The 15176-nt window shown below is 41.7% G+C and overlaps 1 protein-coding gene across 1 annotated transcript in view; it reads left to right on the forward strand.

Annotated features, from left to right (window-relative positions):
• The first annotated feature begins 209 nt into the window (after positions 1 to 209).
• Dchs2 (dachsous cadherin-related 2) overlaps positions 210 to 15176 on the forward strand; it is a 69857-nt gene continuing 54890 nt past the window's right edge. The window contains exons 1-5 of the mRNA XM_051157361.1: positions 210 to 1812; positions 4239 to 4426; positions 5660 to 5759; positions 11139 to 11293; positions 12372 to 13215. Coding sequence (XP_051013318.1) covers positions 720 to 1812; positions 4239 to 4426; positions 5660 to 5759; positions 11139 to 11293; positions 12372 to 13215 — 2380 coding nt within the window. The 5' untranslated portion in view covers positions 210 to 719. The remainder of the gene's footprint in view (positions 1813 to 4238; positions 4427 to 5659; positions 5760 to 11138; positions 11294 to 12371; positions 13216 to 15176) is intronic.

The raw sequence follows: 15176 nt of genomic DNA on the forward strand, positions 1-15176 counted from the left end.
ATACAAATGAAAAAACACACCCTTTGTCCTGTTCCCAGTACTTCCAACATCATTGCCACCTATATTACAATTTTTGATAAGGAAATGATAGATATTTTTACAATATCTATGCTTACTATAGTACAGAATGTTGTACAAAGTGTATGTACTTGAATATTTTTTAATAAAAATACATCTTACTATATTTCTTTCCTAAATACCACCCACATACTTACTTTATATAGATTTCTAGCTAAACAATCTATAACTCAGTTTTATTTCATAGTGACTTACATGGTGATTTAACTTAAGTGTATTTTATTTAGGCATTCCTTTTTAGCTACCAATTTGAGTGATTTAAGATTTTGTGGGGGCTCTCAATAGTAACTGAGCAAATATTCATGCCTTGTTCCTTTGCTGTATATAGTGGTACCTCTTTAGGACCAAGCCCAAAAGAAAACGCCATCTCTATGAGCTGGTCTCTTCTTCCTCTTCCTTCCTCTGTGATGGCTATGTACCATTCAGAGGGTAGATATCATAGAAAAACACCAACACAAATTTCACCTGGCTTCCTCAAAAAAAGGTGTTTAATGATTTTCTTAATGCGGTTCTCGTTTACCCAATGCAAGAAAGAAGAAGAAAGAAATGGTTTCCTCACTGTCCACTGGGCATCCCCTTTCCTCACTAAGAAGGTTGTAAGCCATGTATCTCACCAGTCTTTGTGAGTGGGTGGGGATGTCATGGGTGTTCTTCATGGCGGGACATACACTGCTTCCAGAAGACACTACTTTAGCATACACTGTTTGAACTCTCTTTTTCCAGATTCCTCAGAACCAATCTCTTACAGAATTTCCTCGGGCGATCTGGAAGGGAAGTTCTCCATTCACAGGTGGCTAGGCAGTATTCGCACCCTGAAGTCTCTGGACCACGAAGCACAGCCCGTGGTGGTCCTCACAGTCCAGGCACAGCTCGGCAGCTCCCCAGCCTGCAGCAGCACGGAAGTGAACATAACTGTCATGGACGTCAACGACAACCGCCCTGAGTTTCCTACAGCCTCAGATGAGATTAGGATCTCCCCGACCACGCCACCTGGCACAGCCCTGTACCTTTCCCATGCTAAGGATAGAGACAGCGGGCTGAATGGACAGGTTCGGTACAGCATCGCAAGTCCCCAACCAAGGGAGTTCAGCATAGACCGAGCGCGCGGGGTACTATACCTCAGGGAGACTCTGAGAGGCCAGGGGCGCTTCAGGCTGACCTTGGTGGCTGAGGACCAAGGTGCTCCTCCCCTGGCATCCCGGTTGGTGCTCACAGTAGTTATTGAAAGCCAAGAAAGAAACCCAGCTGTGGCGTTTGAACATTTGGTCTATCAAGTGGAGGTGAGCGAGTCTCTTCCATTGACGACGCAAATCATACAGGTACAGGCCTACCCACTACACCCGTGGCACGCAGCCTCAAGGATGATATACTCCCTGGATGTCAGCGCGGACTCCGCAGTGTTTGGAATCCACCCCCATACAGGGTGGATTTATCTGCGACGACAACTAGACTATGAATCTATACAGACGTATAGGTTTAAAGTGTTTGTGCGAATCCCGGAGGACCGGCGACTGCGGGATGTGAGCACTTTGGTAATTGTACATGTTTCGGATGAGAACGACCATTCCCCAGGCTTCTTGCAGAGCAAGATGTTTCTGAACATTGAGGAGAGCCCTGTCCCCCTAGGGGTAATAGGCAAAATGACAGCCATCGATGCTGACTCCAGAAAGAACGGGCAGCTGTCATACAGCCTTTTCACCGATGGAACATTCTTCAAAATGAATCCTAACACAGGTAGCTCTGCAGCAGCTTTCACTCATAGCTTTAAAAAAAAAATCAGAATGAAAAACCTCAACTCTTCAGATATAGCTTTAGCTCAAGAAAAATTGAAATTAGTTTTGGGGGAAACAGAATTTTACTATTACAGTGTTATGCTTTTAAAACGAAGTTAACATTAAGAAGAATCTCACCTATCCTGATTCTGTCTTTTTTTTTTTTTTTTCCCCTCCCTGTCATATACTGCCAGTGCAGGCCAGGCTGCCTAATGTTTCAGTCAACAGTGGGTTTCATGTAGGATGGTAATCCCATGAAATTATAATGGGGTTGACAATTGCCCTGCACGCCCTGCCTTGTCTTCACTGTCTCTGTTTAGGTAATTTAGAAGCATGGCTACTTCCCCTATGCTACAGTTGCCTTCAGAGTTCAGTACAGTGACCGACCCCTCACGTTCATAGCCTAAGAGCAATCGGGTGTGGCAGAGGTGTGTCACCGAGGTGTCACCAGCTAGGTTTGTGATGTTTGCAGTGAGGAATCTGCTCTCAGAATGTGTCCTGGTCTGTGGTTGTCATTCTATTCCGAACTAGAGGCAGGATCAGAATTGTACTGCGTACGCCCTGTGTGTGTGTGTGTGTGTGTGTGTGTGTGTGCAGGTTTGTTTGGGGTGCCTCTCCTGGAAGGTCTCCCGCCTTTCTCATGCATATTCTTCGGTTAACCACCTCTCCAGCGCATTTCTGAAATCTGCCATTTGTGCCCCTGCCTTCTTATAAAGCAAGTGCCTCAGATAGAGAGCCCTAATGTCCTCTGTTTACAGAGAAGGAAAAATGTGTTACGCCTACCATTCCTTTTCCTTTCCAGAGGTGCCAAAAAAAGTCAAGAAATATTTTGTGAGACATAAATGCCATCAAGGTAAATCTAGAAAGTAATTTATTATGATTTCAAAACCACTGGAAGCATTTATGTCCCCGTGTTCATCTTGGTAAAGACCAAGAGGGAAAGAGGAAGAATTGAATTGATGTAGTTACTCTTCAGTACCTTAAATTGGAAATTAAATGTGAAAGGAATTTTATACTTAAGTCCCCACAACAAAGTATGTTTAGGTAGAAAACAGGTAGCTGGAAAGCAGACGGACAGCTGGATTAGGAGGCAGAGAGGAGAAGGAGCTGCCCCGTTGGGCAATTTTCATGAACTGAGATTGTATTTGCTTATCTGGGTTTGGGGCTTTCAGAGTTAGAGATCGGGACTTTAAAAATGCTGTTGTGTGTATGACTTATTATAACCACAGTCATAACAAACACTATTTAAACATGGCTTAGGCATAAAATGCTACAGCAAATTCTTCATTTAAGCTCACCAATTAAGCAACTCTCACCAAACAGTAACATTCTTCTTCATTCTAGCTTTCTTTTTCTATGCAATGTCATTTTTGGGGGGATTAAGAGTGAGAAGCTTAGTAATAAGAATGTTCGGTAGTAACTGCTTTGTGTTTACTTTCTCACAGATAGATTCCTTCAAAAAGTGTCAAGGAAGCCAGTACTAGGCTGGACAGAAGAAGGGCAGTGTATTCCTAAGAACTGTGTGGTCTCTGAAGGCCTTTGCAATGGGAACAGGCAGTTAGAAATATATAGTGACTCTCCACATGGAAATGTGACAGAATCCACAAAAGATAGCACATTTCTAAGCAAGAATTATAAGTTTTGAAAGTTAATGATATGGAAGTTATTTGGGCAGTTGCTGTTTATTACTATAGACATATTTTGTGAGTTAGAAGGAGATGCTGACATATATAAATGACAGGCCACTGCCCCGGGACTATGTTTTCAGGTTGTTGTAAAGTGGTGGAAACAACAGCAAATAATCTACAGCTTTCAAAACACCGTAAGATATCCACTCCTGTTTGTTTCAGAGAGCATCCCCAAGAAGTTAGCTGTGGGAGACTGGCAGGTGGAGATCCGAAAGCCAAATCCAGAACTCAGGATGCCATAGCCTATGTGTTTTCTGTGTTCTGTATGACTGTAAGAGGGGGAGTAAGCAGCCACTATATATTTTCCAAATCTTATGCTTTTGTGAATTTGCTCTTGCGGGGTACAAATGGTTAATGGTTGGTAATTTGAAATACAAAGGATGATAAAGAATTTTTCCAGTGATATTTCCGGGAACGATCTCAGCATTTGGTTTGGTTTGAGGAAGAATCTCATTATTTTGTCCAGACTGGCTTCAAATTCATGATCCAACAGCCTCTGCTCCTCCAGCGGCTGGGATTACAGGCACACCACCACAGCTGGTAGCAAATTCTTCCAACAGTCACATAGAGCAGAATTACTTTGTACGTGGGTGGTCTTGAGGGTCAAAGCTTTTAATTTGGCTTTTCTTTCAATGGATGATTTTGGACTTGCGACGTCCCCATCACGCGAGTGTCTTGTCTTGTTCTACTGTCTTCCCAGGTGAGCTAATCAGTTGGTTGCCACTGGATCGTGAGCACCAAGGGCATCATCACATGACTGTCCTAGTGACAGACCACGGGTCCCCACCACGGAATGCCACCATGGTGGTTTATGTCACAATTAGTGACATCAACGACAACAGGCCATTTTTCCCACAGTGTCTCCCGGGAAAAGAATTCCACGTCAAGGTTTGTGAAGTAGCTCTGCAGTAAGAGTGGGATGTTTTTTCCTAGTCATTTGTTATGAGCACCACCTAGTGGTGAAAGATGTGAATTTGCCAGGTCATTGCATATATTCTAACGACATTGGATTCGCACAAATGCTAAGCCGATGGTCAAAAAGAAAGGAACTGTGTGTGTGCACTCTTCAGAATTGCACCTCCAGTTTGATTAGAGGAAGTATAGCTCTTCCCATTGCATACAGACATGCTGCAACACCAGTATCAGTCACACTTGCTGCCTGGGTGGGCTGCCGCTGCTTTGCCTGCATCTCTGCACGGAGCTCCTTAGGTGCAGCTAATGTGCAGTTGTTTGGAAGCTGGATCCGTGTGTAGCTCTGACATAAGTGAGGGTCCATCCGTAGATGGTGAAAGTTGGGCCTTGTAAGCATACGCCAAACTTGAAATCATGCACATCTGACTTCATCTTTTCATTTATATGCTTATTATTCCTATGATAAATTACCGTACTAGTCCATACACTTCATAAGTGAATATATATCAAAAAGATAGATCATGTGTATAAAAAGCTTAGCAACTACTGATCTCCAAACGACTGAACTGGATGTTTAAACTCTGATCAAATATGTTTAGCGAACAACTCAAAAGGATGTGGAGGAAGTTAGGAAATTTAAACTGATCTCCCGAAGCCAGAGTTGAAAAATTCTGGCAGAGGGAACAGTATTAGAGTGGTTTTTATTATATCACTAAAATACCCTGTGCTTTATTGGGCATTTGAGCTCCACCCGTGAATTTTATTATCGCTCTAGGAAAATTCCTATCTACAGTGAGATATATTTTCTGAAACAAAGAAAGATATTTCTGTAGACCATGTTGGGGGCTATAGCAAGCAGCCTAAACAACCCAAGAAACTGTTGAGAGAAAGCTAAGTTCATTAAGAATTTCAAAAAGGTGAAAACTATTTAGTCTGACTTCATTGTGTTTAACTTATTTGCATATTTGGTTCAAATGCTCCAGATTACTTCTTTAAACTGACAAGGAAAAAAAAAAAAAAAAGCCTAAGATGGGCTCTTTTTGTGAACTGCTACCCATGTATTTCTCCAATGGCCGACATTTGGGTGGCATGCAAACTTTAGAACTGTTCCTAGGTGCTTGGCATACTGTATTCTGTCCTTTAAAGGTCCACTAATGCATCTTTTAAGGCTCCAATGACTCATCTGTAAGCTGTTTGTCTCCGTGACAGGCTTTGGAAGGCCAGCCAGTCAACACACTGGTTACAACCATCTTTGCAAAGGATCCTGATGAAGGACTCAGTGCAGAGCTCACATACTCCATCTCCTCAGGTAAAGGCTGATACTCAGAGAGGATTAAGAACTTTTAAAATTCCCCTCTGCCACTTATCCCCCATGTGTCTCCTTTGAGGAAGACACCTTCTTCTTGGTCAACTTACTATTCCTTAGACAACGTACTATATAAAACCAAATTGTAAATGAAACCCAGCTGCTGCCTGTGGTGATCACTCTGTATTTAAGGGCACAGAACGGAATATGAGAAATTTTGCTGAGACCAGTAGCTGTTTTTCTTATTCCCTAAACGGAAATGGTCCATCTTAATGTGCATGACGTGCGAGAAGCTAAGGCACAAGTCGATTTTATGGGTAGGGAAGTGGAAGTTAGTAGATAAGACGTGGCAATTAGCACTTGGTGTGTTAGAGCACCCGTGAATACCAGGAAGGTCACTCATAGGCTGAGGGTAAACCACGCCTACCCACGTCACACAAGCCACGCCTACTACGTCATACCACAAATCACGCCAGACTGAGCACATCAAGCAGTCTATGGTGACTTTACTGAAACTGACTTATTTTGAAGCTTTCTCTTAAAATGGCCAATCTTCCCATTTGTTCCAAGAATTATCTTTACCTGACATTGCTTTTGAGGCTGTTTTGAAAGGCGTTTTGTGCTTTGTCCAGGGACAGCCTTGCCCTTGCCTGAAGCAGATCTGATTCTCCCCAGGGGGAAAGACAAGAGGTACAAGAGCGAATGCTGAAATTAATAGGTCTGTAGACTCCCAGGGAGCAGTGCCATCACATGATACTAGCATTTCAGAGATGACGCCATTTCAAAGGTCTTGTTCTTTGTGGTGAATTCATAAAACCAGCACAGGGTGCATTTGCTACAAAGCTAAAAGGTGAGAGTTTCAAGGCCATTCCTTGCTCAGACTTTTTCTGAACAGCTGACAGTGAGCAACGGATACTTGTCCTATTGTCCTATTTTCTCAAGGGAGTCTTGTTCACTCCATATATCAAGGTCTACGCTTGATAAGGATCTGAGGGGACTTCTAGCAGAACATGCTTCAGAGTGTTATGAAAAAAAATATAAAGTCTTAATAAAAGGCATCAAAGGCAAATGGAGTAAAAAGCTGTTTGCAAACTATTCATTTTTAGGAAATCCCAGTAGCCAAAAGAGAAAGATATTTAAATGTTCGTTTACTGGCTTAGTATATTTTCAGTTGAAATATCAGCCAGTGTTTTATGGACTATTACAAGCTTGTTGTAAAGTTCATAATAGAAGGGCTAAAAAAAAAAAAAAAGTAATTACTAAGATAGTGACAAAAACCAAGTGGAAGATGTGCTACCATAATATTTTAATTTACAAAGGTTTTGAAATGAAGACACCATAGTACCGATGCATTAACAATAAGCCAGGCAATGAAATAACTTGTCTCAGCATGTGAACATGTGACACAATATGTAGAAAGCAGAGGGATCATCAATGCATGATACAGACCTACTTTGTTACCCAGCTGGAAAAATAAAATTATACATCTATTTCTTACTGTACAGAATATGCTATATTTAAATGTCAAAAGTCTTAATTCTTATAGAATAAAATGTAAGAGCTTGGTTATTTGACATTGAAGATAAAAATGACTTTTAAACAAGAAAAAAAATTAAAGATATGGATGAATGAAATTACATTAAAATTCAGAACTTCATGAAGTAAACCATTTTTCCCCCTAAGTCTCAGGTTATAGATTGGGAGAAAATAATTACAACCCTTGTAATGACACAGAAATGCCTTTGGCTTTATTAAGAATTCCTGAAGATCAGAAACAAAAGGACAAACGATTTAAAAAACCAAGCAAAAGATATTAATATGCAATCTGCAGCCAGAATGACACAGACAGTTTAAAACAAGTCTCCTAAGCATAATGACTTGGAAGAATGGAGGCGCGACATGTGACAATCATGCGTGGTGCTTGTGCTTGGCCCGAGAAGTGGCACTTCAGTTGGCTCTCCTGGAGTAGCTCGTGTGTGCATGGGATGAGAAGGGGCAGAACACCGTTGAAGCTTTGCTTCTCACATGACCATGCAAATGAGCTACCCACAGCTTCACGTACGCCAGCCTAGAACTCTCTAGGACATGCTTGAAGAAGGTACCTCACAGAAGATAAGCATGCTACTTCCGTAGTGCCCTGGAGGCATCTCTATTTTCACTGGGACCTGGGGCATGTTTCTCATCGCCTCTTTAGTCAGGAGACAAGTTCTCCTTTCATACTCCTTGTTCCCCACAAGGAGGCGCCCTGATTTCTTCACACATAAGTATTTCTGCTCTTTGTTTTTCTGACACAGTTGGAGCAGAATATCCTCCAATGGCCCTTGCTTAGGTTAGTTCGGTCTGTGAGGTTTTTTCCCTAATTCTGGGTGTAGTCAAAGACCATGAAATACCTATGAAAAGCAGTGAGTGCAGAGATGAGCACACACAAACTCACCCTCCACACAATTACACATGCATTGATGCACAGTCACACACTTGTGCACTCACATGTGTACACACTCACATGTGTACACACTCAGCAAGTCACATACTTCAGCATACATACATGCCCACACATGCTCGTTCACACACATACGTTCCATGTACGCACTAATGTACAACCGTATACACATATACTAATACATATACACAGTCACATACCCTCACATACGCACAGTCTCACATACACACACACACACACACACACACACGCACACACGCATTGAGCTTTGATCCAGGCATTGGACCGTTACCTAAAAGCCAGCAAAGCCACGTGTCACATGTTTATGGTCCACAGACTAGAGGATAGAACACCGTGTCAGTTAGGAAGGCGATTCTCTCCAGGACAAAGATACAGTGGAAGATTGGAAAGTGTACAAGGGCCCACTGTTGTTTTTTTTTTTTTAGACTGCCATTTATAAAATATTGAAAAACATTATAATATTATTCAACCTGAACGATGACACGCTGATGTTCAGCTTATATTTTGGAGTGTCTGGGATGTTATTACCACATGTGCAGCTGGTTCTTCTCTTTCACTTTTACCTGGGTCCTAGGACTTGAGCTCAGGTTCTTCTTATTTATTTATTAATTAATATTAATATTATTTTATTATGGTGTATTCAGATTACATCCTGATTCTTACCCCCTCACTTGTATCTTCCCATTCTCACCCCCTCCATCTTTCACTCTATTCCCCTCCCCTAGACCTCTGACAGAAGGGGTCCTCCTCCCCTACCATATGGCCACAGCCTATCAGGTGTCATCTGGATCGCCTGCTTCCCCTTCCTTTGTGTGCCTCCCAGCCTCTCAACCAAGGGGGAGTGATGAAACTGGGGGACACGGGGACCAGAGTTTATGTCAGAGGCAGTCTCCTCTCCCCCTAAAACTGTGGAGAATGGAGCCTTGATCCTCTGGGTTGACTCACTGGTCCCATAAGATGTTATTTTTAAATCAGCTTCCCAGATGATACTTGGAGCAAGGCAGTGTAAGCGTATAACGATGTGTGTTGTCTGGTTCTGCCTTATCTCATTATTAACCAGAGGCAGCTACAATTAGAATATAATAATGTATCAAGACAAAAATTATAATGGCAATATGATTTTTATCATTCATGAGAGCATTCAGTTGGATTCCTGTGAGACAGAAATGAGCAGATGAAAACAGAAATCACAACTAATAAGTGTTCCATGGCTGCTGACGCCATCCTCATAATTTTCCTCTTCTATCCATATCCCTTAAAGCTGGTAAGGAGGGAATGGAGGGAGCTGACGGAACAGCTGTGAAACAGAGAGACTCTCTTCTCAAGCTTTGTCTGGGGCTTTCGTGTTGTTTGAAATACTCAGATTTGATTGAAAACTATAGTCTATGATGTAACTAAGCGCACCCTGGGATGAACTTACGTAGCTTGCATTGCTATGAGCTGCAGATATATTGGGGTGTGTATATCTATCTACTCTCTGTCTACTGTAAAGGCCCAGGAATCATGGGCAGCCCAGAAAGAATGAGAACTCCCTCCTATCCAGAATACAGTCTCACAAAACTATTTTCCACCAAAGGGGAACCAGAAATGTACAGAGAAATGACTCACTTCAGATCTTAGACAGTAAATCTACAGGCAAAGCCTGCGCCGTCCTGTGTGTGGCACAAGGGAATTACTACAGGCTACTGGGACTCTGCCCAGAAACCCAGGGACCAGTATTGCAAGGGTCCTACTATGCAGGATGAACACACTTGAGCATCGGTGAAGATAACAATGGGGACATGCTGAAACCCTTCCCTACAGTGAGCACTTCCTATGGGCTACGAAAAGTAGTTGGGAGCTAGAGAGACAGCCCAGTGGTTACAAGCTCTTGTTTTTCTAGAGCACCCAAGTTCAATTTGCAGCACCCACACCTCCACGTGACTCACAACTGCTTGTACATCTAGTTTAACAGGCTCCAATGCCTTGTTTTGGATTCTGCAGGCAGGAGCACACATGCATGCACACACACACGCACACACACATTGCAAAGAAATGTATTTTATTGAAATATTCCTGTTAATAAATGAAGAAGGAGAGGAAGGGGAGCTACCTGTACTTTGCAATACTTAATGAGCCCACAGATCTAGAATCTGAGCCATCAGAACCAACATCAAGACCAACCGGCAGCTGGGCATGTGACTCTGAAGGGAAACGTGGTATTTTGTGAAGTGCTCACACCAAAACCTCTACCCAAATTAGATCAGTTCTCTGAATCTCCTTCCTTATTAGAAGCACTTCAAGGAAATATAAGTATTTAAGAAAAAGAGAAAGGAGTTAGGAAAGCATTAAGCTGTACACGAGAGACGTAACAACCAAATGTAGACAATTCCTGAGCCACAGCCAACAAATAAATCACAAAGGCAAAATATGCATGTGGATGACAGAAACTTGTAGAAATTTGTAGAAATGTTTAGCTCAGGATAGTTACATGTGGATGACAGAAAGTTGTAGATGACAGAAATTTATAGCTCAGGATGGCTGGCAGGATCTTCCTACTGGGTCATACACATGAACTACCGTGCCTACCTATCTATTTTTTTTTTGTTGTTGTTGTTTCATGTGCTTATACCAAAACATCATATCTTGCCTATATTTTAGTGGCATATAAAAACTAAATTCATATTAACTCTGCACAGAAATGTGAAAGCCAGAGAGATTAAGGTGATGCTGTGTGCTAGTTTTGACTGTAAAAACATTTGAGGAGGGTAAACAACTCCTCAGACCCTCAAAGGAATGAAAACAAAATTAACATCCCGCAGCTCCTCCAACTCCCAAAAATATTAAAGTAAATACATGTTCTGAAATCTGAACACATTAACTGAATAGCTCTCACCTTCTGTTGTATGGACTCATATCAGTTTCCTCATTTCTGTGCACAGACTATCCTGCTCACTTCAAGATTGATGCCAACAATGGTGAAATAAGAACAACCACAATACTTTCTCACGACTATAGACCTTCCTATAGGATGACCGTCATTGCCAGTGACCAGGGAGTGCCCCGACTTCAAGGACAGGCAATTATTAATATTCAGGTAACATTATCATCTTAAAATGTAGAGACCATTCCGACACTATCATCTTAGTTTTAAACAAATGAAGACACTCCCAGTGTTTGGATCGTATTTCGAGAGTAATATACGCAATGTTTGCCTTCTAACTAATGTCTGAATGAGTTAAGTGCGGTTCTTGACAAGCTGCCCTTGACAACGTAAACATTCTTGTTGTTCTGGGTGTGATACACAAAAGGTGGCTATTCTTGTACTGATTTCTGATTGCAACGAGTTGGCAAGTTTGCAGGAGGACCTTATATGTAAAGAAATGGCTGCAAATCACGAGGGTGTTTGAAAAATATTCCAGCTTATAACAATTGCTTGAGGTCCCTTCTTCAAAGATTTACATTAATCAAATCATAACAAAAGCCACAACTACAAAAACAAGTCATGGGACATCTTTGTAGCAGGAGAAAACTACCTGCACCTAGTCAAAAATAAGGTGACTGTGCAAACTACGCTCTTTGTTGATCACATGACACTAAGTAATGTCAACGCAGTACAGATATAACGTAACTTATGTGTATACAATAACAAAGAGGTTATTTCCCTAACACTAGTGTTTTTAAATTATGTCTTTCATAGTTAAAAGTGTGGATTAGGAGAACAATTGATGTGGTCATACATTTAGTGTTTTTTGTTTTGTTTGTTTGTGTCAACAATGACACAATATTTCAATGCCCAAAAGTGCCATTGTGACAAGAATGATCTCTATGATTTGGGACAATTTGTAGAATTATCTGTCCAACATTTACAACGAATTACCAAGTACATTCCAGCACAACCATAGCTCAGACTCACAAAACAGCCATTCATGTACCACAGCAATTTAAAAAGTGTGCTTTCTTAGCTCCCATATAGTCTTTTGATACATGTTAAAATTCTATTAAAAGATGTTTTCTCACCAATTAAAACACATATGAAACACAAATAGAAATCAGCTTCCAATATAATGTCATCATATATATTGGTGTCTAAACTTACCTTTTAATAGTGATACTTGAAGTTAGTTTTAAAGTACTCCTCATCAATAGATTTTGTTTTTTTATTCTTATTTTAGGTGATACCGCTCTCCAAGGGGACAGTTTTTATGCCTCAGAACATCCGACATTTAGTTATCCCAGAAAACACAAAGCCTGCAAAACTTATGAGTCTGATGACGTCACCTGATCCCCTTCAACAGCACCGCAGTGGGAAGTTACACTTTAGTATTGCTGCAGAGGACAAGGAAGGCCACTTCGACATCGACAGCTCCACAGGGGACTTGTTCCTCTCTAAGAAACTTGACTATGAAGTGACGTCTCATTATCTTATCAGGGTAATTTCGAAAGACCACAGCCTGAGTCCTCCCAGGAACAGCACGGTCTTCCTTAGTGTTGATGTGGAAGATGAAAATGACCATTCCCCATCCTTCCAGGACGAGTTCATTGTGCTAAGCGTAGAGGAAAACGCCCCTGTAGGGACTCTGGTGTACACCTTCAACGCCAAAGACGGCGATGGCAGTTTTCTGAACAGCAGGATACAGTACTTCGCAGAATCCAGCCATGTTGGAGTGCACCCGTTTCTCATCCACCCCTCCTCCGGAGCATTGCTTACCGCGTCTCCCCTGGACAGAGAGACTGCTCCAGCTTTCACTCTCATCATAACTGCGTCTGACCAGGCAGTGAATGTGACAGACCGGCGATGGAAGTCGCTGGTAGCAGAAGTGGTGATTCTGGACGTGAATGACCACAGCCCCACCTTTGTGTCTTATCCCATCGCCTCCATCAGAGAGGATGCTGAAGTGGGCTCCCTGGTGCACCGTGTAAGTGCCCAGGATCCAGACGCAGAGATGAACGGAGAAGTGACGTACAGCATACTCTCAGGGAACGAGGACGCGGTCTTTATGCTAGATGGGTCGTCAGGTACAGTACTCTGGATGCCACTTCTAAATTACTTTGTTTTATCAAATATTGTGTTACGTTTTGTTTTATACAAGTTCTCAAATGTCCCAGGATGACTTCAAAGGCACCATGTAGCTGAGGATGGCACTGCACGCCTGATCGGCCTGCCTCTGCTTCCCAAATCCTAGGCTTTCAGGTATGCGCCACTATGCCCAACTTTGTAGAAAGAAAATGTGACAGTGAGGACAGCATCCCTAACATGTTTATTTACAGAATACATTACTTTTGACTATGGACTCAGTGCTGTACAATACAATGCTAAAGGGCACCCTTTTTTATGTAATCTAAACTAATTTTTTTCTTATTCCCCTTTCTATGCATCCCCCAACAACCACCACTCCTCTGGATAATTCTAGAAATCAGATTGTTTTAAGTAGCTTACATAATATGGAATCATGCAGTGTTTGTCTTTGTATGACTAGCTTATTTTAGTCAGCACAATGTCTTCAAAGTTCAGGCCAGACATGCCATCACCTAAAGCAAAACCCCCTCGTGATTGCTAGGAACCATTGCATGCACGTACCATGTTTTCTATCCTCACTCATCTGGTAATAGACCTTCGAGTTATTTCTAACTTTGGCTACTATGAACAGTACGAAAGTGAACTTGGCCATTGGCACCACCTCTTGGAGATCCTGATTTCAATTCTTCTGCATAATATTCGGAAGTGGTGCTATCGGGTGGGATGCTTTAATTATAACTAAAACAATTTTGAAACCGCTGTAGCTTCTCTGGAAGGATGGGACTTTATGATCCTTTTGCTAATTTTAAAACTATTTTTGAGGAATCCCCATTCTGTTTTCCACTTGAAACAATTTGCACTAAAACCGATAGTGCCCAAGGATTTTTATTTCCCTGAATTCCTACCAACGCTTCTTGTTGGTTGTCCTATAATAATGCCACCCCTGTAGTTGTTACGTGACAGGCTTTTCCTAGAGAGATGCAACACACACACACAGACACACACACACAACATACACACACACACACACATATACATACATATATATGTGAACACTGATATATATGTATACATATCACATATATTGTATTTAGGGAACTAATTTTACTTGAACCATTTATTGATATTAACTTCTTTGTAGCTAGCTTGTATTCTGCGCACTGAGGCTGCAACAGCCACTACTGTGACTCCTTGAAGTAGGAAATGCTACTAGAAGTAAAGCAAGGTGGCTATATACCAAGCCAGGATCATTGTGCAAGGACTTTGGTGTGGAAACGTACCTTTAGATTATGCAAAAAAGCATTGGTTTATAACTGGAAATAACATACATGTTTTAATGGCTGGATTTTTTTTTTTGTTCGTAACGGACGTTGTTTTTCATACCAACTGTAGCATTTTATGGTTTACATCAGCATTTACTCAAAGTCATTCTCTCTGCATGAATGTCACTCCCTGCCATTTCACTGGTCTTGCTGTCACCATGTTGTCAAATGGCATCCACTATGGTTTTTGTTTTTGTTTTGTTTTTTTAATGTGATGAGATAAATGAGTATTTGCAAAGTATCAGTCCTCTGAATTTGGTAAAGAGCTTTGTGTGCTCTTCAGGACATTAAAACATCTTATGGATTACTATGTAAATGTCTACAAAACAGTGATTCCAACATGAGCCTACAGGGGCTGGGGGATCAGATGTAAACTCTTTGGTGAAGCTGTGAAGAACATTACTTGGAATGAAAGTGAATGTGTAGGATTTGGAAGTTGTGAGATTAGCTGGCTCTACCCTGTTGGGAAGTTTTATCAGGACATTTCTCAAATCCTGACACATGGCTCCCTTCCGAGGGTTGCTTGAGCAGCACCTAAGTGCCCTGCTGACAAGAGATTCTCCAGACACAAGCTGACGATTTCTGCAAGAGCTGTGGCTCTTCTCAGAGCTCATTTAATGGTACTTTAAATGCTTTCC

This window comes from Acomys russatus, chromosome 15, assembly GCF_903995435.1.
Source record: "Acomys russatus chromosome 15, mAcoRus1.1, whole genome shotgun sequence".
In the NCBI taxonomy this organism is placed as follows: domain Eukaryota; kingdom Metazoa; phylum Chordata; class Mammalia; order Rodentia; family Muridae; genus Acomys; species Acomys russatus.